This window comes from Apteryx rowi, unplaced genomic scaffold, assembly GCF_003343035.1.
Source record: "Apteryx rowi isolate R43461 unplaced genomic scaffold, aptRow1 scaffold_312, whole genome shotgun sequence".
In the NCBI taxonomy this organism is placed as follows: Eukaryota; Metazoa; Chordata; class Aves; order Apterygiformes; family Apterygidae; genus Apteryx; species Apteryx rowi.
The window spans coordinates 299,144-324,646 of NW_020449553.1; the positions used below are offsets into that span (position 1 = coordinate 299,144).

Consider the following 25,503-nt stretch of genomic DNA (forward strand, 5'->3'; position numbering starts at 1 on the left):
TCATATGAAAATTGTTAGGCTTGATTCAATTTGTTTATATTTGTCCTTTGTATTTGCTTGTGTCTTTCAATTTACACTTGCCTAAATTTTGAAGTCGTTTGAAGGTGACTACATTGATCAAAGTGACTATAGAGAAAGTATGCGAAGAGAAACTTGTTGAAAAGGTGTTAGGAATGACAGAAATAGTACAAGCAAAATCCTCACCCTGCTTGAGCAAAGAAGTGCGTATTTTGCATAAAAGGGGTTTTTGTTTTTTTTTTTCCTCCTATAAAGTTCAGTTTAGCTATGTCTTTTAATGCTGTTTGGTGAAGATATTCAAAATAACTTAATTTTCAGAAAAGAGTTTGGCCCCAGAAGTATAGAAAGGAACACATACCAAGTTTAGGGCAGTTAAGTACTTTATGGAAATCAGGAAAAAGTATGTACTGCTGTTTCCGGCATCTGAAAATTGATCTAGAAGTTCAAAGTTTGTATTTCAGTTATGTGCTGTTTGTAAGAGTGATTGTAATGACTCTTAAACCACTTCAAAACACTAAAACATCTAGCTAATCCTGTCACTCCTCTGACTCCAGAAACTAGTTCAAAGGAAAGGAATCATACCCAAATAACCTATATAAGATGTGGTTTAATACTTTAGATAAGGGAGAAGGAAAAGGAAGTTCTTGGGTGGCCAGGATGTTGTCCTTTCCAATAGCGCTCTTTCCATTGCATTCATTTATTTACTTTTGAAGCACTTGACCTTGGGATGTCTGTACTTTACATTTGTAAGCAGGATTCGACAGATGTTCTGGTGAAAATTGTAGAAGTAATTTCGAGCTTGAGTGCACTCTGCAGCTGTTTCATATGCCCTATTTTGAATGTATAAAAAAACAAATAAAAAAAGGTTGGAAATCATGTCTGAGGTGATGTGCCCCAAGTTGGAATTTGAAAACCTGAAAACCAGAGCAAACTTTAGTTACAAGTAGCTAATAGAGGTACAGTCTAGTCCACCCCTGCCTTTCCATTAAGATTCTCAGGAATAGAGAATCCAGAGGGTTTATTAGAATAATACTAGCGTGGCCCAAAAATAGTTGGCGAAAATATGACATTGTCTCTAGTCAAGTACCTTTTCTCCCTAAAGGAGAGATTGTAGGTAAAGTAATAATGCAGAGTAGTAATGCAGTGAGTATTACTTGAGTGCAAAAGTTAGAATATATTGTTATAGAATGGGGAAAAACATTTGATTAAAAAGAAACGAATTCATARCTAGTAGTTACACTTGAAAAAAACAAGTTGGCTAAGCAGCTTACCAAACCAGAAAGGGACTGCAAATGGGTTTCAGATGTGGGACATGATTATTAAAATTATGTCTATGAAGGTGGAAGATGCTGAATAAGAAATACAGAATTTTTCCAGCAATTATTTGTACACATAGGAAGAAAAGCCCTGAAGAGTAACAGTTAAGCTTCTAGTCTGTGACTTTCAATAGAAACGGTTTTCTAGTCAGTTAACACTTTCAGTCTCCTGGCTGACTACTGATTGTTTTTAAACAGTAAACAATTTTACATATTAATACAAGAAAACAGTTACTTTAATGAAACTTTTTGAGGGGTGATAAGATGGCTTGTTCTGGTGCGTATTGTGCTCAGTATTACATTTGTCCCRAAATATACTCTTTAGGACCCTAGCCAGGCTATCAATGTAATCTGCTGTAGACCTCCAATGCAGTGTATTGCAACTGACCTATATTTCTTCTGCTTGTATTACTACTTTAGGGACACCTTTAGTGTGAAACGAGTCTGCCTTTCATTAATGGATGCAAACTCTAGTTCTAATCTGAAATAATCTAAGAAAAAAATCCAGAAGTGCAATAGGGAGGTTAGTAGGATACTAGTTTTATTTGCAGTAAGGAATTCACATGAAAAATTGGGGTAGTTTTTTGTTTATATTGAATATGTGTTCCAAATATACCAATTTATAGAACTCAGGTGAAGAATACCTATTCTATTTATTTTCCTCATCTCTCAACCTGAAATGAATTATTTCCTAAATTGCTTCAGTTTTTATAATGGCTTTTGTTTACGGTCTGGTGGAATTTCATATTGTGTGACTGTAGTTGAACATGCCATACATGTATATAAGGAAAGTTACGGAAGAAGCCTTTGATTAGAGTTGTACATTCAAAATCAGTTTGTCATTTATTGACTTCTGAGTGGTTAATCGGGGTTAATTAGTGCTTAAGTTAATTAACGGAAGGTTGTATGCATATAACGCATGCATAGGTTTGTCTGTAAGATCCTCTTCAACTTTATCGGGCAGCGAAGTAGGAATGAGTTCATTCTTTGATTAGTCTTAGCCTTTCATCTGGCTCCTTTCATGTCCTTATCTGACTCGTGCTTTCAAAGTTTCTTCTGTTGCTGGAGTATCCTTTCCCAGCTTTGACTGCCCTGCGCATTAAAACATTCTGAGGAATGTTTTAAGTGGAGACTGTAGAAAGACAAGTGGGACGAAGTAGGCAGAAGTGTGTTTGATGTCAACGAGAGCTGCTGCCAGAGCAGCCCTGTGGGTGGGTTTGTGATGAAAAGTAGTCAGTTAGGAGAAGAAGGTTCTGAATATGTAGTGTAATATTTACACTGTTAGTTACTGTTACTCCCACCAGAGCCTGATGAGATGAACCTTCTCTGCCCACAATACATCTTCACTCCAGTCAAACAGCAAAGCCCCTGTTACTATGGCCATGTTTGCTCTCCCTGACATGACTGTGTCGAGTGCCGGTAACTTCAAAGCTAGACAAAAACATTTGATCATTTGATGCTTGAAGGTAAAAATTTCATTTTGTAAAACAGAAACACTGTTTTAAATTTAAATTTAATCTAAATAGCAGAATAGGTTACAGATCATTTAAAATACAGCCTTTTTCTTTTGGCAGATACCGAATGAGTTTCAGGCCTCGATACACGGTTGCATATAAGACAGTAACAGAGCTAGAATGGAGATGTTGTCCCGGGTACAAAGGTGAAGACTGCAGAGAAGGCCCAGAGCAGCCCAACAGTGCTCGTCTTCCCACAACACCAGCAAAAGCTGTTGTGAAAAAAGGCTTGGGTAACGTTTTGTTTGAATTTTGGTATGCATGATCATGTCTAGTTTCTTCTTTTGTCCATTTTAAGTATAAGAACCATTATGGTTTCTATTAAACTCTACTACTGGAAGGTGCAAAGACCATATGCAGGACACTGTGGAGTGAGAAAATGTAGCCATCCAATAACAGTCTTGATACAGGGAATTTCCTGAGGAACGAATGGGTGGGTGGCCATAAACACCAGCTGGCTACTAATGATTCAGGAARACCTTTGTGTTAATGTGGTTTGCTTTAAGAATTTACACTTTTTTTTGTGGTTTCCCAAATGTACAGCAAGAAGATACATTTGAGAGGAATTATTACTAAAACAAAAAAGAAGAGGTACTAATTTTAATGATATATGATGCTGCCAATAGTACCTTATGATATGATAGCACCTTAATGAGTGAATGATGTTTGTATGAGATACTGCCTTCTGAAGGGGTAAGAGGAATGCAGTTATTGCAATATTGTGCCTTTTCTTTGTTAAAAAATGATAAACAAATATTTCCCTTTGAAAGATTTTTTCACCTCGTCAAATTAATGTTGCATATAGTGCTTAATCAGTTTTCCACTTGCAGTTTTTGTGTAGAATGAATTGGAACTGCGTAGATGGTTCTAAAACAGTCCTAGGGAGTCTATAGATGCTTTAGAAATAAACCCTTTATGTATTTTGTTAGCTCATCTAAAATACTACTTCCAACAGATGATAAGAAAATATTGTGTTATCTTTACATAACTGGCACACTGTTTATGTCTGAAGATTTTTTGTGATCTGACTAAAAACCCATAAGAACTACACTGCAGTGCAAAAATAGGCCTGTGTACATGTAATAGCTACAACTGTAATAGCTACTGTGTGTGTGTATGTGTATTTATTAAATCAACACAGGTCACGCTGCCAATCTTGAATAGTACATTTGTGACTTCCTAGCTTCTTTTTAATGTCTTCAAGCTGAAGTCCAGTTTAAGAAAACTTCCAACTCATYTCCTTCAACCTCTGGCTCAGCACTGCTCTCTAACATTTATCTAGCATTTGTAGCTTGGCACCAGTGGTAAAATTATTTTCTCTGAAAATATAACTGTTAACAACACTCCAACACAATTTAGTCATAATCTGAAAGGAGACTTTTCTTATACCGAGCTGCTTACTTGTCATCTGAAAGAGTCCTTCTAATGCTAGCAGTTTGTGCCTCTCTTTTCTGTCCTAGTTAGGGATGTATTTTTACTTCTGCTTCTCAGCGTCACTTGTTTTGCTTTTATTTATGTTTATAGTAGCATCCCTTAACTGTGCAAAGCTCTGAGTTATAAATTGAATAAAAGATACCATGCAAAAATAAAAATTAGGATAATACATGACATATGGAGTTTATCCATTTGTACATAATGGCAAAGATACATAGGAGTATTTATACATAGAAATATGTTCGCATGGGTGTACACATTAAAATGGCATTAAAGTTGGTTAAACTAAAACAATCAGTGATCTGTCTGAAAGTGTGATTTCTGTTGGATCATAATTTCAGATCACACTCAGTATTTTGACTTACTAGTGCCTTGTTACTGAGTCAGCAAATCCCAGAAAATAGGGCTGGAGGGATTTTACAAGGCCAGTTTATCCATCCCGTAAGGTAGGATCAGCTGTACCTCATCTATTCCCTGCAAATGTTTGCCCATCCTCCAGTGGTGGGGATTCTGCTGCTCCGGCGGACAATCTTTTCTGTTCTTTCACTTTCCGTACCTCACCTTTCTGGCCTCACCTTCACTCACTCCAGTTTAAGCCCATACTACTTGTCTTGTCCACAGTGGATATGGAAAACGGTTTATTCCCTACCCATTTGCAGGTTATCCATTCTCCTCTCTTCTAACCTAAATAACATAATTTATTTCAACTTTCCCTGCAATTTATCCTTTCTTGACCTCTGATACTTCTTTCTTTTTACCGTGTTTTTCACAATTGTTACACCTTTGCTTGAAACAGAACATCCACAGTTGTACACAGCTCTACAACCGAGGTGCTGCCAATGACAAATGGATTGGAAGGATGGTTTCAAACTTATTAATCGATTATAGTGTTAGTTAAAAACTAAATTTCAGATGGAAGTCTGCTTTTTGCTTTTTTTTTTTTGCCTTTTTTTTTTTTTAATTTAAAGAAGGTAGTGCCAGTGCTATTTTAATCTAATCATTTTGGATGTGCAAAGCTTGTGCTTTTATACACATTTCTTTTATTTAAATACATATGAAATAATCAGGTATTTTTAAAGCAAGTGTGGTAATTGGAGTGCCTTTCAGACCCCCATCCAGTATATGTGTTTTTACCCCAGTTCAGCAAAATACTGGAGCCCAAACCCACTTTATGCACATAAATTATTGATACTGAAGTCTTCAATGGCAATTCAGGAGCAGCACATGCTAAATTATTGTTTATAAAGATGCAGTGGCTCTAAGGCAATTATACTGTGATGTATAAGGATAAATAATAATTTATTATATATACTATAGCTTAGATTTGCGTTTGAACAGGGAGGGTTTCTGCTTGTTTGTTTGTTTGTTTGTCATTGTCATATCTTGGCAGAAATTGGCCAGTGTTCTAAAACTTTTAGTTTGGACTTACTTGATAAACTAGTGAAAACAAGAATAGAAAAGGGGACAAGCATTATGCATTTCAAAGCATTATTTGGCTTTAAATAAAAGTAAAATTAGCCTCAGCTGACCAAAATGGATACCATTAGGAATATTAATATCCAGGTTTTGTCCGTTATTTCTTTGAAACAGATGCAGAGCCAACAGAAGTGCCAGAACCTCCACCATATGAGAAGAAAATGCAGTTTCTTGAGGAAGAGTTGTTCAGACTTACACGGTCAGTGCTTGATCTTCAGTCCTCCTTGGCAGGTGTGAATGAAAACCTAAAGCTGACTGTCCAAGAAGATGCTAGTAAGATGTTGGTCACTTGGCTGAACAACCTTTATGACCACCCAGGGCCTGATAGTGCAGTTGGTGGTGAAACAGACACTATTCGTCTGCCTGGACTTCTCAGCAATAAAGACCAAAAAGACCCTTTTATTGATTTTGAAATGGAAGATATCAAGTCTGAGCTAGCTGAGGTCAAAGAAGCTTTGAAGATCAGGAACGACCAGCTGGAAGAATTGAATGGAAAAGTAAAAGGCTATGAAGGACAATTAAAACAACTGCAGGAGGCAGCACAAGGACCTACAATAACAATGCCTAGTGACAATATATACAAGGACTATATAGACTCAAAATTTGAATCGCTCAGACAGGAAATACTGGAGGGATTTGAAAAGAAAATGGCAGATCTGAAGAACTCCTGTGAATACAAACTTCAGGATATCCAGCAGCAATGTGATGACAATGAAAATAACTGTTTAGGAATAATTGATGTTATAAAAGGAAAGGAAAATGACTTGAGGAAAGAAATAAATATTCTCCGAACTCAGATTCCATCAAACCAGTCCAGTTGTTGTAAAGAGGGTAGCAGAAGTGACTTTGACCAATGGATAAAAGATTTAGATAAGAAGATTGATAGAGTTGTGGAAGCACACAGGATCTTGAATGTCAGAATAGATAATGAAATCAGTCGATTGTTGACTCCGGATTTAGAAGACATGTTTGGTGAGAGATTGGAGGAACTAGATGCGAGGATGAATGTTACAGAACGAAATGCTGAGGAACATTGCTTTTACATTGAAGAAACTCTCCGAGGTGCTATAGCTGCTGAAGTAGATGAATTGAGAGACTTGTTTGACCAAAAGCTACAGGCACTGGAAGATAGACTCGGTGGCACTATTTTAGAGATTGCTAATACCACAGACCCAGATGGAATATACATGAATCCTGGGCCTATCCTGCCCAGTGACTCTGAACAATTTACAGTAGAGATGAATCTCTTGAGGAACAAACTACAGTCTCTTGAACACCTTTGTGGGCAGAAATGCCAGGCTGCACCACAAGGTACAGAGGACCTTCAGAAAGAGATAGAAAATTATAACAATAAATACAATCACTTGCTTTTGAAAATACAGGACAATTCTGTTCTTCTGCAGTCTTTAAATAGCTCTTTTAATGAGAAATTTAACTTAATTAAGGGTAACCAACGTGACATCCAGAAAATGCAGAGGGACTTGCGTGTATTCCGGTATAGTCTAAATGTCATGGATAAAGATGTGAAAAATCTTCAGGATGGCTTAAGTGACTGCAGGGAGCAACTTCTGGGTGTCAATTCTACCTGTAAAAAAACACAACGGGGTGTCTCTCGAAAAATTGATCAAATGCAGAGGACACTTGCAAATCAAACTGCTCATTCTAACGATAATTGCTGTATTGAAGTGAAAGAGAGACTAGAACAATTAAATGACCAAGTCTTGAACAATCTTAGCAAGTGTAAGGAAAAGACCCAAGGTAGCCAGGAGGGTGTTTCAGATGTCGATATCAGAGTCTCCCGTGTTGAAAAAGTTTGCGGCAAGCTGGACTCTGTCTCGGGTAGCTTGCAGAGGATAAAAGAAGGTCTGAATAAGCACGTGAGCAGCTTATGGAACTGCATCCATGAGATGAATGGAACCATAGCATCTCATTCCAGAGATATTTCTGACCTCCAAAATTCTGTCCAACAGTTTTACAGTCAGGTCTCTAAAATCACCACAGATATTGAAGACATGATGAAAACTCAGTCTGGCACAAGTAAGTTTTTTCTTTTTTTTTTTTTTTACCTTTTTTAATGCCTTTTTTGTTTTCTGCTAGCTTTTTCTGAATCACTTGCAGAGGGACTGAATAAGGGAGGAAAAACTTAATATTACACAATTTCTCTAATTTTGGCTCTTTGCTCTAGAACGCTATAGAGGACTTTGACTACTTTTAAAAGTATTTCCAAAAAAAAAAAAAGGTCAGTAGACTCTCATATTTGCTTTGCGCCAGAATAAAGAGTGTGAAGAAAAAAAATTAATATTTTTGGATGGTGAATTTAAAATTAGTTTTAAATAATAATAATCTGTGGATATTATTCAAGTTAATTATATTTGATTTCCTTTTGTTTGTTTTATTTTGTTGTGTGAAATTATATCTGATTTCTCAGGGGATTGAAAAGTAAATGGAGAAAACTGAAGTAAAAGGAATTCAAATTTATGATGATGACTATTCCTATGAGATTAGCCCTCTAAATTTTGTTCTTAGCATGAATTAATGATTGTAATTTAGCACCTACTCTTTGATTTAGGACTTTCACAAACAGGTTCAGGCAAATCTTCGTATAGCAATTTAAGATATCTCCTTCGTAGCTCTGCCAGAAGTTTGTATTCCCACAACATAGTTGGCAAGTTGGCAGTATTTCACACCCCAGCTGGCAATATTTTCACACTCCAGCCACTTCTGTTAACATGTTTGTGCAAATCTACCTTCACAGGTGGTTTAAGGTTTGCATTAGAGTGCCTGAGAAGCAGAGGCATGTTCCCTTTGGCTCACACTGCCRTGAAATGGTAACGCCTAGCAAAGAGCCAGGCAGGCAGTGATGTAGACACGTCGGTGAACCTTGCCATGATGGTTTAAAGTCCTTGCCTGATGCCACTCAGTCCCCTCTGTGGTTCCTGCCCCAAATTCCAGTGATGGGACTTTTTTTGAAAGAGTCCAAGTTTAACAGAGGGAAGCTGGGTTCCTATTTCTGTTACCATGACTGAAAGACATAAGAAATGAAGGTTAGTGTGAAATTATACTCTTCAATTAGCTGGGAAACACAGAATATGCTTCTGTTCTAAATTTTGTATACATATGAGATAAATTTGATATATATGAGATAAATTTGATATAACAAGAATTACTGTCTCAAAATTGAGGTAAACTTCCTTTGTAAACTTCCTGGGTGTCAGTATCTTTTAGTTTGACATTTTATTCCTTTAAGAATAGGATAATTAAGTCAGCAGAATTGTAGGTGCTGATAGCAGCTCAGATTTGGAAATAGACCTGTGAAAAGTCCATTAAAGATGAGATGTTTGGGGCTGGGCAGCCCTATATTGATTGAGTATTGATTCCTGGATGCAGTTGGGAAGAATATGCTTTTAAAGGGCAGAATGTATTCAGTTGTTAAGAGAGCAGTAGGAAAGAGGCCAATTTCTGTGGTTGGCCCTAGATCAGAAAAAGCGGTGCTGAGTGAAAAGCTTGTGGGTTGTTGCAGCTGCCGTAGGCTGAGGGAGATCTGATACATTACTGTGAGAGGTCCTGCTTGAATGAAAATTTGTGTTACTTGAAGGGTCTGAAAGTGATTTGTGTGTGGAAGAAAATACTTCTCGCTCTGAGGTAAAGAGTCCTGAAAGCCCATGATAGAAGTGTTTGCTTTGCGTGGTTAATTGTTAAAACCTAACATACTTCAGTACTTGACCCAAAAGTCCTTCTGAGGTGAGAAGCTCTTGTATTAAATTAAAAAACAGCATTTCTCTTCTCTTAAGAGAGGAAGTGAATGGGAATGGAGGAGATCCATAATTCTCAGACATTTCCTTTGGTGAAATCTTGACTCTGCTCAAGGTTAGGACTTCACCCCTAGATCTTGCAAAAACAGACCCAGTCGCCATTAAAATGCAATATAATGTATTTACGTAATCCTATTTCTCATCCATCTCACTCTCAAAAAAAATTGCACTAGGGACTGATATTGGAGAAGGAGCCAAGGTACACAGAGTAATCTTCCCCCTGCTATTTAAAGCAGGTGTTCCAGCAGCCTCATGGGTTGTATTTATCAGCCTCTGTTACAGCATTGTAAAGCATTGAAGAGCCTGAGCATACCTAGGTTTCCACGGCATAATTTGGTTTCAAAGCACGGCTCTCTATCCACCATTAGTTTTTAGGAACCTTGGGAAAAGACTCCGCTATTAGATTCCAGATATAGACGTATACTCTGAACTGCACTTTCTGGCCTCCGAAGGATTCATAACGCACATACTTAGGTCCCGGAATGTTTCCAATTAAAATAACGCTGTCTAGCACAGCAGTCCGTGTAGGTTTTGATAGCTGGAGTTCCAGAAAGATTTTGGCAAGATCACCTTTTTTTGGAAGTAGCTTGGGACCCCCATAATGTATGTTGGGTGCAGCCTGAACTGTTTTTATGCCCTTCTTGGGATCAGTGTTGCTGTTGCACTAGCGGTCTGTCCTTGTCTATGAGAATTATTTCCAAGATTTAAATTCATGATCTGCGTGACTGCAGCATCTTCTCTGACACCTGTATTATTTGAAATGGAGGCTTTTGATTCTGGTTATAGATCAGCGTTGGATTTCATATGCAGTGTTTGCCAACATATCGTAGCATTCAAATGATGTCATTTGACTTGGAGAGGGTTGTAAAAGAAACAAGTTACTACTTACACAGTTGTGAAGGCAGTAATGCAAGGAGATATTGCAAGAGTTACGATATAAAATCTTACCAAGCGGTGCAAGTCCAACATATATAAACCTGAGCACAGCTAAAAGACCCTGACGTCAAGAATGTGGCTGTATTTTCTTCAGAATTTTTTATTAAGGTATTTTGGATCCGAGATTATGATAAGTGGCTCGGTCCAAACTGAGGTGATGGGTTAGTGAATAATTGTACATCAGATACAAACCTAGAGGCCAAAACCTTATTTTATTAGTTAGAATTTCTGATGAAGGTAATGCAACTTCTTTCTGCTGGCATTAAATAAGGTGGCAGTGGTTGTTCTGTTATCTGTATAAGTTGCTATATGAGTTACTGCCTATTCATACAGATTCATGAAGTCTTTCTGTAGCTGGAAGAAGCATGGTCTGTAGCCAGATACTGTGCTGGGATTGTAGTTTGCTTTGGTTGTGATTATTTGACTTAAACTACAATTCCTTTGGTAATTATCTGTGTAAAAAAGATTCAAAAATAACAGCTAAATACTGTCTGCTGAAGTTGCAGTTTAAGAAAATATATGTCAGCTCTAAATAACAGCGTTTGTAAAGGGCAGCATAAAATCTTAGTGTTGTGGTGCAAATAAGAAAGGGTCATATAGCTGATTTCCGTAGACTACCCACCAGCTTGTACAAAATGGTACTTTGTAACTGAACAATCGGATCTCTTTCACATCTATAAGAACATTCAAGTCGTGTCTTTTTGGCTTCTCATCAGTGCAGTCACTGGTTCCTTCACTTCCTGGGCTATTTTAAGCAGTTTCTTTCTGCGTGGGTTGATGATTGTGTGGTCACAACAGAACGATATCAGAAGGAGTCAGAGCCACCTCAGTTGTGCATCCAGGTCGTTGCTCTTCTCCTTGCAAAAATAATTCTTTCTTCAGTGAAGTAAAGTGGAGTTTAAAACTGCCTTGCTAGGCAAATAGAATAAAATAAAATATTTTAAAGAGGGAAAGAGGAAGGGAAGAATTCTTATGTTAAATTTGAAAGGGAAACCTTTTCTCTGTGTAAGTTACTGACTGGCATCTGAGAGCAGAAAATAGAGAATGCTTTTGTCTGACCTGAGAGCTGCTACGTCACCAGTTATGTTGATGATGATAAACAGAGCAGTGAGAACACAGCTGCTGAAGACAGTGTCATGGTTTTCAGCTATATAACGATCTAAACTCTGCTGTTTGCCTCTCCAGCTTTTTTGTAGACAGCGGGGAAGATTTCTGTTTTGTAAGCTGCTTGGCAAAAAGGTTCAGCAGGTCCAGCTAAATTCACCCCAAGCTTCATCACGGATTCATTTTTCCTATTGCTTTCCTGAATTGAAAACACGTTATGTAATTCAGTGTCAAGATAGGGTGGCTCCAGTGTTATCATCTTGGTCTAGTGATTTATTAGTACTTTGTCATGGTATGATGCATCTCTGCAGAAGAGGCCAAAAAGGCAAGCAGAAATGGCAGATCAGAGCCCTCTCGACTCACATACRCATCTGATTATTGGCACTTTTAAAGTTAAGCTTTATGCAGATAAATTTGGATTTAGCTTTATATAGATATAGTTGGATAATTTTGAATATTGGAATATTGATGCTGTGTGCAAGGAAGCAATTTGAACAGGATACAGGATTCAAGATTTTGATTGTTATTTAAAGACTTAGAAAAACCAGCACACAAACATTCATTTTCTGTGTCTGCCCAAGTCGTTGGCTTAATAAAGCTCAGTTTAAGTGACGAGAGAAATGAAAAGTATGTACATACCAAGATATTGGAATATGAAGCCAATTTCTGTTTTGAATGAGCTTAATCTGAAGATCTCAGCTGAATTACACCAGGTCTACATCTATGCTACTGTGGACAGAAGATGTCTCATTAAAATAAATAGAACAACTCTGCTGGAGTGAAGAATGAACTAAACAATTCACTTTCATACTTCAGATCTCCTTCAGAATAGTTTTTATATGATTTTTCATTCTGGGATGCTTACAAAAATAATTCTAATGTTAATCTGTAGAAAGCAAACATTTAATTTTGTGGGTAGAATTACCGAGAAAGTTTCAGTCCCACTCTGTGGTGCATAACTTGTATAAATTTCAATTCTCATGACAGTTCAGAACAGCCAGCAAAGTTCAGGGAGATTTATTTTTATTTTTATTTTTCAAACACTCATATCTAGCAAGTTAACGCAGGTGTTGTGAAGCTGTAAGTTCCAAATTGCCTCCCAATACTCTGGAAAGTTTGAACTTTTTATGAGACTGAAAACAAGGAACAAGATGCATGAGGTAAAGTGCAGGTGCAGGGTTTGTCATCTTTAATCATATGCAGTGTCTGAGACGCAGACAAAAAGTGCCAAGCAGTCCCRTGGTGGCACATGGGCTGCCAGCGATGCAGGCTGGACCCTGGCCCGCGCGTCCCAGCCAGGACCTGTGCTACGCGGTCGCGTGCTGCAGCCCTGCACCGCGTCTGCTTCAGGGCGCCRTGATTTGGTTTAGCCTCAGTCACCGATGAACTTACACAGGCTGATTTTGTCCTCTAATGGGTTGAGGTGCTTCATTCTCAGTGCTGAGGCTTGGGGCAGTGGTCTCTGCATCGTGGACCTGGGCAAACATCTCTGGAGTGACCAGTTGCTTCAGATACATTTGCAAGAAGATAGTTGTCCATTTGCCCAGAGACCCTCACTTCCATCCCTGTGTCTAAAGACGTGCTTTAGTCACAAAATGCAACCGAAATAACCAAGGCTGATAAACAATACCAATACATTTAGAAAGGAATTCTCTACTTGGTCTCTGGAATGGGCATTTATGTAGACAGGTTCTTTTTTTTTAACTTATGTGTAAAAGTTTTGTCATTTTATCTGCTGAAATCACATTTCTAAATTTCTATTCTTAATTTAGACATAAGTCCACTTCACACTTAGGAGGACATTGCATCCTTAACTTTCATCTAGAACTACATTTTTATGAATATATTGTAATTCCTATAAAGAGTTTTGAACTGGACCAGATATACAAACGTAACCATGTCAGCACTATTCAACCCTGATGTCAGATGCATTGGCTGCCCTGCTGGAAAAGTCTTTTAATGGTATCTCTTCCCTTTAGACAATAAAGATTTTCCTGGTAGATTTTTTCCTAGGGTTCTGCCCTTATTGTCAGAAAATATTTGTAATGGAAGTACTTGGAATTTTAAATTCTTTGCTTTTCAAAGTAGGGAAAAAATTCTGTAACTCTGTGTTCATTTACTCTGTTTTTTTTCCTGTTTGTGCTTTTTTTTTTTTCTTTTCTTTTTTTTAATCGTCATGCTAAGTGGTCAGATAAGACTGAGAGCTTGAGAACTATGGGAAGAAGTGGAGGTCAAGAGAATTAAAATGAAGGTAGGCAGAATAGCATGAATAACATGAAATTGAGGTGAAGGCAGTGGCAGGAGATACTGCACTACATAGCCAATGCTATGAAGACAGTCGGGACTAGACTAGTTGGTAATGTCCACAGATTATTTTGACCACTGTTTGTCCTGTCTGCTGGAGACTCTCCAAACTGTCTTCACTGCTTTCCCTGTGTCACAGTCTGAGAAAGAAGGAAATGTGTAGTATTTCAGGAGCGGGATGGAGTTTCTCCAATGCAGTCCTTGATCTGAGGGGAAAGATGGCCTTGCATTGAGCCCTGTTTTATTTTAAAGGATTTGTTTTACATAAATTGCACAAAACCATTTCATATGCTATTTTAGGTGAATAATTCTGTATCTTTCCTCTTCTTCAAACACTTCAAAGGGCAATCAGAAATACCCCGGCAGCCATTGCCACCGAGACCACCCCTGCAGCCACAACCTGGCATCTCCCTGCTGCCATCCCGGCCAAGAATGCAACCGCCGCAACAAAGGATCCCCCTCCAGCCCCTGCAGCCGAGACCTCCCCTGCGCCCATCATTGCCGGGGTCGGGAGTTGTGCCGTTTCTCCCAGGAACGACGGGGATCATCTTGGAGACTGGAGAGGCAGGGCCTCCTGGCACCGTTTTAATGTCAGGAAGAGGACGGCTTAGAAGCGTAGATGGTCAGGCTGGTCAAAGCACCATGCCCTCTGCTGAGGGGTATGCTGGAGCACCAGGTGAGAGAATTAAACTAATGACAAATCACTCCAGTGTAACTGCAAAAGACATGCCAGGTTGTGCTAGAGGGGTGAAACGGAGATCTGTTGTGCTCTGTCAGTCACCCCTGTCTTTGGTGGACACCCGTTATAGATATTACAGTTTGGAATAGGCTTATGGCAGAGGTGACTCGCAAATGGTCCTTTGCAGCCTCCAGCTGGCTACAGAAACAGGGAAACATGTTTAACACCAGTTTTGCTGCCTTTGCCAAGGCTGTGCAAAGCATGAGGTTAACAGAGCTGCTGTAAAATCCTTGGTAACTGCAGCAGTCTTTACCACTAGGGAAACTTAAATTATTTTTTCTTGACATGGTACTCACAGTAGATTTAGTATGTTGTAATAAGAGTTTGGTTTTCTTTGCCATGACCACCCCAGTTTAACAATAATCAGAACATTTCATAGGAGATGTTGAGTGAGTTACTATTTGGTAACAAAGGACTTTTTTTTTTTTTTTTTTTTTTTTTTAAGAAGTCTGCAGTGATATTTTGTCATAAAGTACTCCATTATGCACTGTGTAACACGTGCTACTTTTGCTTTGTAGGATATCCAAAGTTATCTCCTCCTACCACAGACTCACAAGGTAAGGCAGTCGTTTCCTAGAAATTCTTCACATAGATATTTAATGTTTATTTTGGTCCCTGAAAAGTTATGGCTGAGAGAGCAAAGTGTTGTTTTTAGTATTTAAGCTTAACTTTGAGAAAAATCTGACACATTTTTGCTAAACCTAGACATTAAAACACAATCTGCATCCTTTGAAAATATGGGGGTTTTTTGAGATTTTGAAAAATAATTCATTTTGGATTATTGTTACATTCTGTTTTTTTGGATACTAAGGGTTTGTATTTTGCAAATGTCAGGACTTTTTTTTTTTTTCTTTTAAATGCAAAAATATATATAATTCTGATTATTTTAGTATTTCTTCAGTAAGAAATTAAAAAGGCCAAGACTAAGATCTTGAAGCACTGTAGTACCTGAGCTAGTAAGTGATTTGGTTCTCCTTGTGGGAAAGTTTCTGGCTTTGTTGGAGTCATAGCAGTCATGTTACTGACTTCAGTGAAACTGAGAGTGCTCCCGCTGTCAACCACAGTTTAAACAGATCTAAAATGGAGTTTGTTAGATTTGTGGGTTTTTTTAAATTCTGTTAATATAACAATTCACTCATATATTTGAATGATAAACAGGTATAAATCTTGTGTGGGACATACTAGTTAGCCTTGATAAATAGGTTTATTGGGTGCTACCTGCCTGCAACCTCATACTCAAGATATTATCAAACCCTGGGGAATGGTATCCTGGATCAAAGTGGATATTCCCACACTCTTCAGAAAGAATGATTTCATCTAAATTTGTTTGAGGAGATACCAGAAATAGATGAAAATTAAAACATTAGGACTTCATGGCATCCAAAAACATACCCTTGGGACTTTGATGGCCCTAACAATGATAGACACAGGTCATGAAGACTGATCTCGGGACTGACAAGAAAAGTTGTAAAGATTTCACATTATAATTCTGATACTTACACTTTCTAATTAAAAATCATAGCCTTAAAGAAGTGTTTGCATTTGAGGATTGCGGTGGTGAGAACAAGAAGCAGTAGGTTAGGCTTCTGGAAAAGGATGAGACATAAAGAAAATGTTCATTTGTCTTAATGCCAACAAAGCCAATATAAATGTCTAGATTTCTGTGATAAATATATTTCCTGGGGGATTTCTTCTCTTCCTCTTTATACCATCTATTGCAATTTATAGGCAACAACATTTTAATAAGTTTATGCTAAAACTGTGTGAAACACAGTAGAGTGTAATGTTGTGAATGTTAAAAACATTGAAGGCAGGGTGTGGTGACCAGGGTGTGCATGTGTTGCTTGGTGGAACATGTTGTAAGAAATGAATATCGTCCTGAGGTCTAGAGAGAGACAGACTTAACCAAGGAGCCCCTTTTCCTGATTAGGGGCACTAAAGACATATCTAAATAAGAGATACCTGCCAATCTGTCATAAATTACCCCCCAAAATGCCTGGCAAACCCAGATGTCAGATACAGTCAAAGAAAACAGAGGTAAGTATACTTCAATGGACACCAGCTATCCCTGACCATTAGGGCCATGACTGCTTGTGAACAGCCAGTGAAAGAGTGTTTTGGGGCAGAGTTCAGCAGCTAACAGCATTGCGGGAATTAATAGTTGAGGAAGGGGAGGGTTTTGGCTTACTGGAGGAGGAACTTAGGCTTAGATAAGGGATCAGGGGATCCTTAATACTAACTGGAGCAAGACCACAGTTTATAATGTCTTTATCAGTCTTCACACAGTACATTTTGTGGTACTGAATTTATAATTTGAAGGAATATCAGGCCTCCTTGTACTATACTTCTAAAATAAGAAGCTTGTATTATTTCATCAGCCTTCTAAGTACTCTCTTTCATTTCTGTTTCTGAATAGTTTCTGTTGTGTAAAAGCATTTCTGAGGAAGAAGTTGAGGGCTCCAGCTCTGTCCTCTGGGATTAAACTAGCCCACTTTAATCCTCTCCTTGAATGCTAAGGCCTAATTTGCATATTTTCTATACCAAAGAATGTCCTTTAAGCTTTTCAGATTCATTAGCTATCCGTTCGCCTGCATCTTACAATATAACTTTCTAGGTAAGGATCTTCAAGGACTTTAAAAGTATTAATGAGAGAGTTTAGGAAGTACAGTGGTACGTGTTAACTCTATTGTCACAGGCAAGGAGTTTAAGACAAAGGAGTTAAATATCAGGACATAAATGTATCCACCTTAATCCCTTTTAATGCAAAAAGAGTTTAACCGATTGTTATTTAAAGAAACATCAGCATCAAATACTGTTAAGCATGGCAATTTTACAGAGTTATGAGAATTGGTGTTTGCTGGAGGTAAGAAAATTGCAGGGGTGGAACTAATGATTTGGTCTGGGAACTGATGAGAAAATGCTTATAAGAGCCCAGGTCACAAAACTAGGCAATGACAGAGTCAAGAAAAGGATTTGGATTTTCTGACTTCCCGTAGTGGGGGCACTGCAGAAAAATGAAAGCACAAATTGTCTTCCCACCCTCCACCTTCATGCAGTCTGCAGTGTAGTGTGTACTCAACCCTGCACTTCCAATGGAGAGTGATTGGTCCTTTCTAGAGGAAACTTCCTCTACACCGTAATACAGAATACAGCTGAGCTAGTGAACCCTGCTGCTGCACAAACACGCTTGTATATATACATGCAAATAGAAGGCTAGTGTTGGCTTGGGTTTTTTAATTCTTCTGACTGGTCTGAAATTCAGCCATCTTTACTTTCTCCATGTCTTCCTGTAGAACACTTCAAATATAAGAACATGAGGTTTACTGTAAAGAAGGATTTGTATTGTTGTAAGGGGTCCTTGATCTGAAGAAAGAGTTGACTGAATACATAAATTACCCTGCCATGTCTATGGTGGGTTCTGTTCCACAATTTACTCTTTATTTTGAGCATTCAAGGGGAAACAATATTCTAGTTTGTACCCACTTAAAATCTAGTGCAGGGAAAAGCATGTGTGCTGTCTTTGACATAAATAATGCGTAATCACCTTCAGTAGCACTGAAGGCTGTGTTTTGCTGCTGTTTACATGAAGGAACTGCTCAATTCATAAAAACATATTGAAGGCCTGGGTAGGAGACAGGTTTTTGTATAAGGAACAGGTAGGTAGTAGGATTTATCAGCAGAAGGCTCTGTTACTAGCAGACTCGGAAGAAAAGCAGCATGAATCTAAGGCTGTGTCTTCACAGCAAACTGAATGAGTTAATGTCTGTGTTAGAAATAGCGTGACTTTAGCAGAGCAGAGCTAATGGGCCCTGCTTCGTTGAGCGCTGGCTCATGGATATGGGCATGGCCCTGTGCTGTAGTGGGTGGCCATCCTGTAAGCAGAGGCAATGCTCTTGAAAATGAGACATGTAGGGTTAAACTCAAGAGTTTAAAAAAAGAAAGAAGGCGGGGGGGAGGCATGTTAAGCTGGTGAWATTTTTCAGACCATTCCCTTTCATCCAAATAATGGACATTGCCCTCATTTAGATTTAGGAGCATTGGCCAATCTGAAGCTGAGAAAATCTGGTAAGTCCTCCAGCCACCTGCAAGGGAGTCATAGGTACATACTGACAAATAAGTTACATACTTACAGTCTCTATTCTGTTTTGTGTAGATTCTTAAAGAGTTCTCATTTCAATAGCTGAGCAATTTTTGGCAGCACCATCACACTTGGGTTTTTTTTTTTCCTTTCATCTGGATGGAAATTGTCTATGCTGTGTACTGTTTTATTTTGTCCCTTTTCTTTCTTTCTTCCCCCCCCGCCCCTTTCTGGTCCTAGGACTCCGTGGGAGGTATGACTTTTGTGTTGCAAAATCAGAAGGGAAGTGGAGGACCAGAAATACAACTAGCAGATGGGTGGAAGTAGATGTAACTAACTTTGCAAAGGTCACCCACCCTTGTATCTTCCATTGGCTTTTGACTCCCCAGAATGCCTTATATCAGCCTAGATTGCCATGAACACACCTGTTCCATCTTACATAAAAATATACACATGTATGTCAAGGGAAAGCTTGAATACATTTAAAGTGAAAGGAATTTTTTAATCACAGAAGCTGGAAAACTTTCTTATTTTGGAATAATGGTTGAATCTTTTATGAGACTTTTGGCTGTCTAGCAGTTGCATCTTCAGAACCGTGTATGTAGTTCCTAGCTTTTAAATGCCTTAAAACTCTTCTTCCTGATTTTTATAATTCCACAACACTAACTGCTTATGTGAAAGTGTGGTGTTTTGCAGCCCGCACCTTGCCTAGCGAAACTGAACTTTGATATTTGCATGAAGAAAAATGTTTGCAAGTGGGGACATGTAAGAGAAAGTGGGTTCACCTSTCTACAAAGTTCTGCAAAAGTACTGCTGAGAGCTATTGATAAGACTTGTGAAAGCTTTGAAAAGGCAGGGTTCCAGCTAGAAACATGGAGATGGGTACGAGAGTGTAGATACATTGCATCTTTCCTATGCCTCCCTCTGTTGCCCACTAAATCAATCTACAGGGTATTTAAGAGGGATTTAATATTTCTCTTTTGGACTAATACAGATAAAACTGAGCTGATACGGCTGAAGGCCATCTGCAGAAGGCTGCAGATCTGAAGCCATTACAGCTGCAAAGTCTTTATTCATGTGATTAGCATCAGTGCAGGAAAATCTAAGGGAAACCTTGGCACGCCAGGACAGGAGTTGCTCTGTTATCCAAATGGATATCCAGGCGAAAGGAACAGTAGCTACTGCAGATGGAGAGCATGCACAGCAGCTCTGGGCAGGCTGCAGGTGGTTTGTACCATCTGTACARTATGACTTCAGGGCAGAGAAACCTTTCTGAGTGAGCCAACAAAACATCAGATGAGGTGCATTTTCAGTCACTTTGAATCTCAAGGGAAGCTGAGAAGACAAAGAGACTTCCTGTAAGTTGTGTGGTGTTAAGGTGGTAGAGTTTTTTCAGAAGCTCCTTAAATGGACGCTCTTTTTTTGAATAACATGATTTAGCTTACAGGAGCACTTGCACGTACACTGGGAGGTAGGATTAATCACAGAATCACAGAATGGTTGAGGTTGGAAGGGACCTCTGGAGATCATCTAGTCCAACCCCCCTGCTCAAGCAGGGTCACCTAGAGCACATTGCACAGGATTGCATCCAGGTGCGTTTTGAATATCTCCAGAGAAGGAGACTCCACCACCTCTCTTAGAAAAGGCTTCTGTCTGTTTTCTGAGCATGAGACAAAATACTGAATAAGGAGATTTCCAAAGATACATTCTGCAGCTGGCTCTTAGCCCCTGAGGGAAATCATGATTACTTCATGGTTGTTTTAATGGTTATGCCATTTCTGAAATTGCAGGTGTATCTTCACTTCTCAACCTCATCTCCACCCTGCCTCCATCACAAGTTACTCAGAAAAACATTTGTTTATCCACCTTTTAGATGAAATTTTGTCACTTTTTAACTTCTGTTTTTAAGTAGTATAATCTGAATTGGACATTGGTATCACTGGCTGCTGATTGGCATCTTGGATTGAGGGGAAAAAGGAAACCAAACATTTATTTTAAGGAAGTCAGAGCAAGGAGCAGGGTGCCACAGCATGGAAAAGACATGGATCCTACCTTGAATGGAGTAGGGGAAGAGAAAGAGCAATTGAGGCCAACTTTAAGTCCTAATTGCCTGATCAAAGCAGCAAGAGCTGACTACTAGCAGCGTTCCTGCTTTGGGAAAAGCATTTGGAGGGAAGGGGACCAAAGTGAGACTAATGAGTGGTTGATCGCTACAGACTTGCTGTTAAATCAGTCTGTTAAAAGTAAAAATTGAATACATTTTGTCCTAATAGTCAATTTTTTGTGCCCATCCAGCCTAAGAAGTATTTTATAGTGGCCATCTGCTTATTAGCTAAGTGTCTGGTTAATCTGCTGAGCAAACAAACAAACAAAATTGAAATGAAGAGTCCCCAAAGGAGAAGGGGAGAAGAGTGAAAAAGGAATGAGAGAGAAGAGTGAAAAGGAGTGAGAGAGGAAAAAAACTCCAGTCATGGAGTTTGATTGAAAATCAGAGTGTTTATTTTTGTAGCTGGTTTTGGTACTCTTTATGGCAAAGGTAGGATTTTCTAAGCTGTATATAGCTTCTCTTTAAAATGCATTAGAAATGAAATGAGGAAAGCTAGCAGGAGCTATGAACCTTTAGGGCTTCTGTTGCCATTGCAATAATAACCCAGAGCAGAGACATCCACGGGCTGCTTGGATCCTGAAAAAAGTCCACAGTAAAAAAGTTGTTGAATGCAGTGGGGCCAGTGTTTCCGCTTTCAGCATTTACAAGCCACATTACCTTTTCCTTAGAGGGAAAGGAAGGCTCTGGTGGGTGAAACCAGAGTTCTGGCTCCTCTGCCAGAGCTGGGAGGCTGTGCCCAAGGGGGGAATTTCATGGCCCTTTGTCTGTGGTAAGACAGCTGGGACCTGTGCCAGCAATACATATTCTGCTCGCTCTGGCACCCGTGAAGTGATGGGACTAGTCTGAGTGGCATATATGCAGGAACAGGGACACTGGATTGTAAACCACAGGGAAAGGCTGTGTCATCATCCCAATGTGACCCTAAATCATGTTCTTATCCGTTCTAGGACCTGCTGCTGCTGCGGCCTCGCTGGTGTCATTTTCTGCTGGGCTCACACAGAAGCCTTTCTCCAGTGATGTTGGTGTGGTTCATTTTAACAAAGTGCTTGTGAACGACGGGGACTATTATAATCCCAACACAGGTAACAGCCAAAGAGTGGACCCATAGAGATGCCAGCTGGGCAACAGCATGGCTTACCAGTGTTTGATGCTATCTCAGGTCTTGCTGGTRCATTGAACAAATAAAATACACAAGTCCCTCTAAACAGGTACACCTGAATAAAAGCTTCCTGTGGGTGTGTAGCCAGACATGCACTTTGCCACTGCTGGTTGTCTACAACTGCCCAGTTGTAGTCTCTACTCTGTCATACTCCCTGCTCTGTCAGCATAGCTGGTTGTGTACCTCACCCCATCTCAGGCCAAATGAGCCCAGTTAGCAGAGGCAAGGTACTAGTTCTTGCTAACCTGCTTCACTGCAACTCAGTCAGCTAGGTAACTTTGGGGAGGGAGGGAGTGAGGTGGCTCCAGGGGAGCAGCAGGTAAGTGTAGGTCAAGAACAGTAACCTCAGACCACCCCCTTCTCAAGCAAAGCATGATGGCAGTGGAGGGTGTTAGGTGTGCGCTAACCTCCTGGGAACTTGCACAGAGTGCAGGTGCATGTCACCTCTTCACCCAGCTCTGATCATGACAGAGCTCAAGGCCATCCCGTCCAGCTCCTTAGGCCAGGAGGTTTCTGAATGTAGACAAGACCCTCTGCTTAAGCCCTGAAGGACTGGTAGGCTTTAAAACAACAGCAGCAGTTGATCTTTGGTAGGATCTATGCATGGGTGGACTGAATTTCTCTTGGCAACAGAAGGAGGGTGAATACAGCCTTAAGCTATGCACCTGTAGCTTGACCAGGTATGCATATGCCTAACTCTCCCTTGTAGACTCCAGTGTAAACCACCTCTGCCCCCTGAAACACTTTCTGAGCTTTCTTGACCTGGCTGCTCTTTAAACCTCAAGGCTGTGTGGGACTGGAAACTTCTGTCTGCTATGACTAAGGTGTATGTGCCTGTGGTGTTAGTGCTGTCTCCATCTCAAATCGGCAGTTCATACAGCCTATAGGGTTTTTGAAATGAGTAATACTGGAGGAGTCGTGTAGCTCAAAGCATTCCTTTGCCCTCATGACTGTGGTCAGTTGGTCAGCAGTCCAAGCTGACTTTGCTGCAGTATCAAGTACCTGTGTATGAAGCAAAGGGTAACCCATGTTGCTTTGTCATTGTGCTTAGAGCACTAATGTCTCTCCATTTTGAGCAGATCAAGTCTTTCTATCTCTTGTGCAGGCATTTTCACATCACCATATGAAGGGCGCTATCTGATTACCGCTGTGCTGGCTCCTGAGAGGGACGAGTATGTTGAAGCAGTGCTGTCAGTCTCCAATGCAAGCGTTGCTCAGCTCCACACAGCAGGGTACAGAAGGGAACTGCTGGAGTATCACAAACCCTACTTGGGGAAACGGACCTGTGGGGGTCCTGGGACGTTCCACCTTGTTCTTCACCTCAAGGCAGGAGATGAAGTAAACGTTGTTGTGACAGGAGGCAAACTGGCCTACACAGACTCTGATGAAATGTACTCCACATTTAGTGGAGTTCTCCTTTATCCTTCCATTTCTCATGTCTAGGTTTATCTTGAACAGGAGAGAAGGGTAAGATATTCAGAAGAAATTAAGTGTAATAAAATCCAAAGCTTTAATATATTCAGTTTATATATTTGATTTCAGTGATGGGTTTATGGTCTGCACTGAGACCTTTTCCTTGTCCCCTGTTTCCAGAAGTAGCAACAAAAGACATGTTTCTTTAGCTAAATTAACTCCTTCCCCAAGGCATCATTCACCCCTACAGCAGAACGGCTATCAAGCAGAAAAAATGTTCTCAGGAGATACTTCTCCAGTGCGCTCTTGCTATTCCCTAGCAAACTGGCTTTTGCAACCTTTTCCCTCGTGTATCACTGCCAGTTTCCCTAGTGTATCGAAGTTTACATTCTTGCTGAAGTTTACAGTTTCATGGTCAACTATTTTCATGTTTTCAATAAAGCAGGGACAAGAAAGTGAGCTTATATAAGACGTAGTTGATGACTTCTTAGTCCTTGTGTCATTTAGTGTGTTGGGTCAAATACATTCACATAAGCAATTCATTTGAGACAACTGCTACCCATGGCAGTGCAAGGTGAAATGATATTCCTCCACATTTTTCTTTTTTCCCTTGAGGGTCAAATGCCATGTTATGGGACAAGATGACTGGCTCGTTTCGGTCAATTGAAAGGTTTGCACTGGACAGATGTGAGTGTAAGGTACAGTTGCTACTACTGAAAGATTTGGAATGGTTATTTTCAATTGATCATAGAGTAGAAAGACAATCAGCTAAGTATGTTGCCCTTGATATTCAGGCTTGGTGTTAGAAATTAAATTCAGAGTTCTAGGACAAGACAGTTCTGAAAAATATGAATTGTCTGTGCTTAGCTAGGAAAAGCACCTGCAACTTAAAATATATATTTTTAAAAAGCTTTTTAAAAAAATTCTACAATTCTAGTTTCTGGAACTTTTATAGTATTCACATTAAAAGGGAACTTCCTCTGTTGCATCACAGAAGACAAACCAGAGGAAATATTGGTGATGTAGGAAAACTGTCTTTTTAGCCAATACTGTCAAATGCACAAAACACCCATCTGTGCTTAGTCATTGTTACCAGCCTCCTGCATCATTGCTTTTAAGTGAGGCTTGTTTTAACATTCACTATCCATTTACATGCATGGAGCAACTTTTGTCTCAAACAGATGTCTTAGATAATGTCCCACCAAATGTTTCTCATTCCACCATTAAAAAGTGGCTAGTAATAAAAAAGACATTTTGGCTCTCTAGATCTGCTAGCATTTCTTTGTGGTGCATTAAGACTGCTAGCAGTCTCTTTCATGGCTGAAAAGGTCCAACAGTGCTTCACTGAGGACTGTTCCACTATCATCTATATATTCTTATATAAAACTGATGATTTTTATAGTCTATCTGTGCTGCATAGAGTTGTATTTATCTTAGAGGTTTGTAGTATATTTTCCTTCTTAGAAATCCAGAACAGATGGTTATAGCCTCAGAACAAGCAATCCCTTTAGGTGAAGGAAGAGCTCCCCATGCTATAAGCAGCATAATACATTTAGCTGAAGCCTTTCCCATCTGAGGAGGTCAAATAAATACTTATGCCTCTGTTGCATAGTTTGGAATTGATACTCCCTAATAGCTTTGTTTCCAGGCAATGAGATGGGGCCTTCCCACAACAAACTATCACATCCTGAAAGCTGAGCTCCTTTTGAGAAAAGCAGACAGAAAAAGCTTTCTCTCCATAGAGGAACTCTGAGTCAGTCCTGTGGCAGCTAGGATTGCACTGGGGTAGGGAGCACAGGATGTTCCCTTCCTTGGGAGGGGATTTTTAAAGCACATGTTTCAGGAAGATCTCTTTGCACCTGATCTTCAGAAAACTCGGTATTACTGATCAGCAGAAGCTAGGACTGCATGTATTTTGTAGCAGGAAAGCTGTTCCTATAGGAGTTGCTGTTAGCCACTAGCATGAGGCATACAGTAAACTTGCACTTTACAACCTGTAAAAGGAGACTCCCCCATTTCGTTTCCCTGCAGATTTGTCTTGGTCTGTGCTGCAGCTTGAGGGACTATCATGCATTTGCATGTAGACCCTCTTA

At 39.6% G+C, this 25,503-nt stretch overlaps 1 protein-coding gene across 1 annotated transcript; it reads left to right on the plus strand.

The window, feature by feature from the left end:
* Positions 1-2,253: 2,253 nt before the first annotated feature.
* Positions 2,254-23,557, plus strand: EMILIN2 (elastin microfibril interfacer 2). The gene is made up of 7 exons (XM_026070567.1): positions 2,254-2,261; positions 2,909-3,081; positions 5,873-7,795; positions 14,258-14,590; positions 15,172-15,210; positions 21,786-21,920; positions 23,103-23,557. The coding sequence occupies exons 1-7, from the start codon at positions 2,254-2,256 to the stop codon at positions 23,438-23,440; spliced, it is 2,949 nt and encodes a 982-aa protein (XP_025926352.1). The 3' UTR covers positions 23,441-23,557.
* The last annotated feature ends 1,946 nt before the right edge of the window (positions 23,558-25,503 follow it).

Coding starts and splice junctions, on each gene's coding strand:
- EMILIN2 (XM_026070567.1), top strand. Junction 3,082..5,872: donor TGTTGTGAAAAAAGGCTTGG/GTAACGTTTTGT, acceptor TCTTTGAAACAG/ATGCAGAGCCAACAGAAGTG. Junction 7,796..14,257: donor GAAAACTCAGTCTGGCACAA/GTAAGTTTTTTC, acceptor AACACTTCAAAG/GGCAATCAGAAATACCCCGG.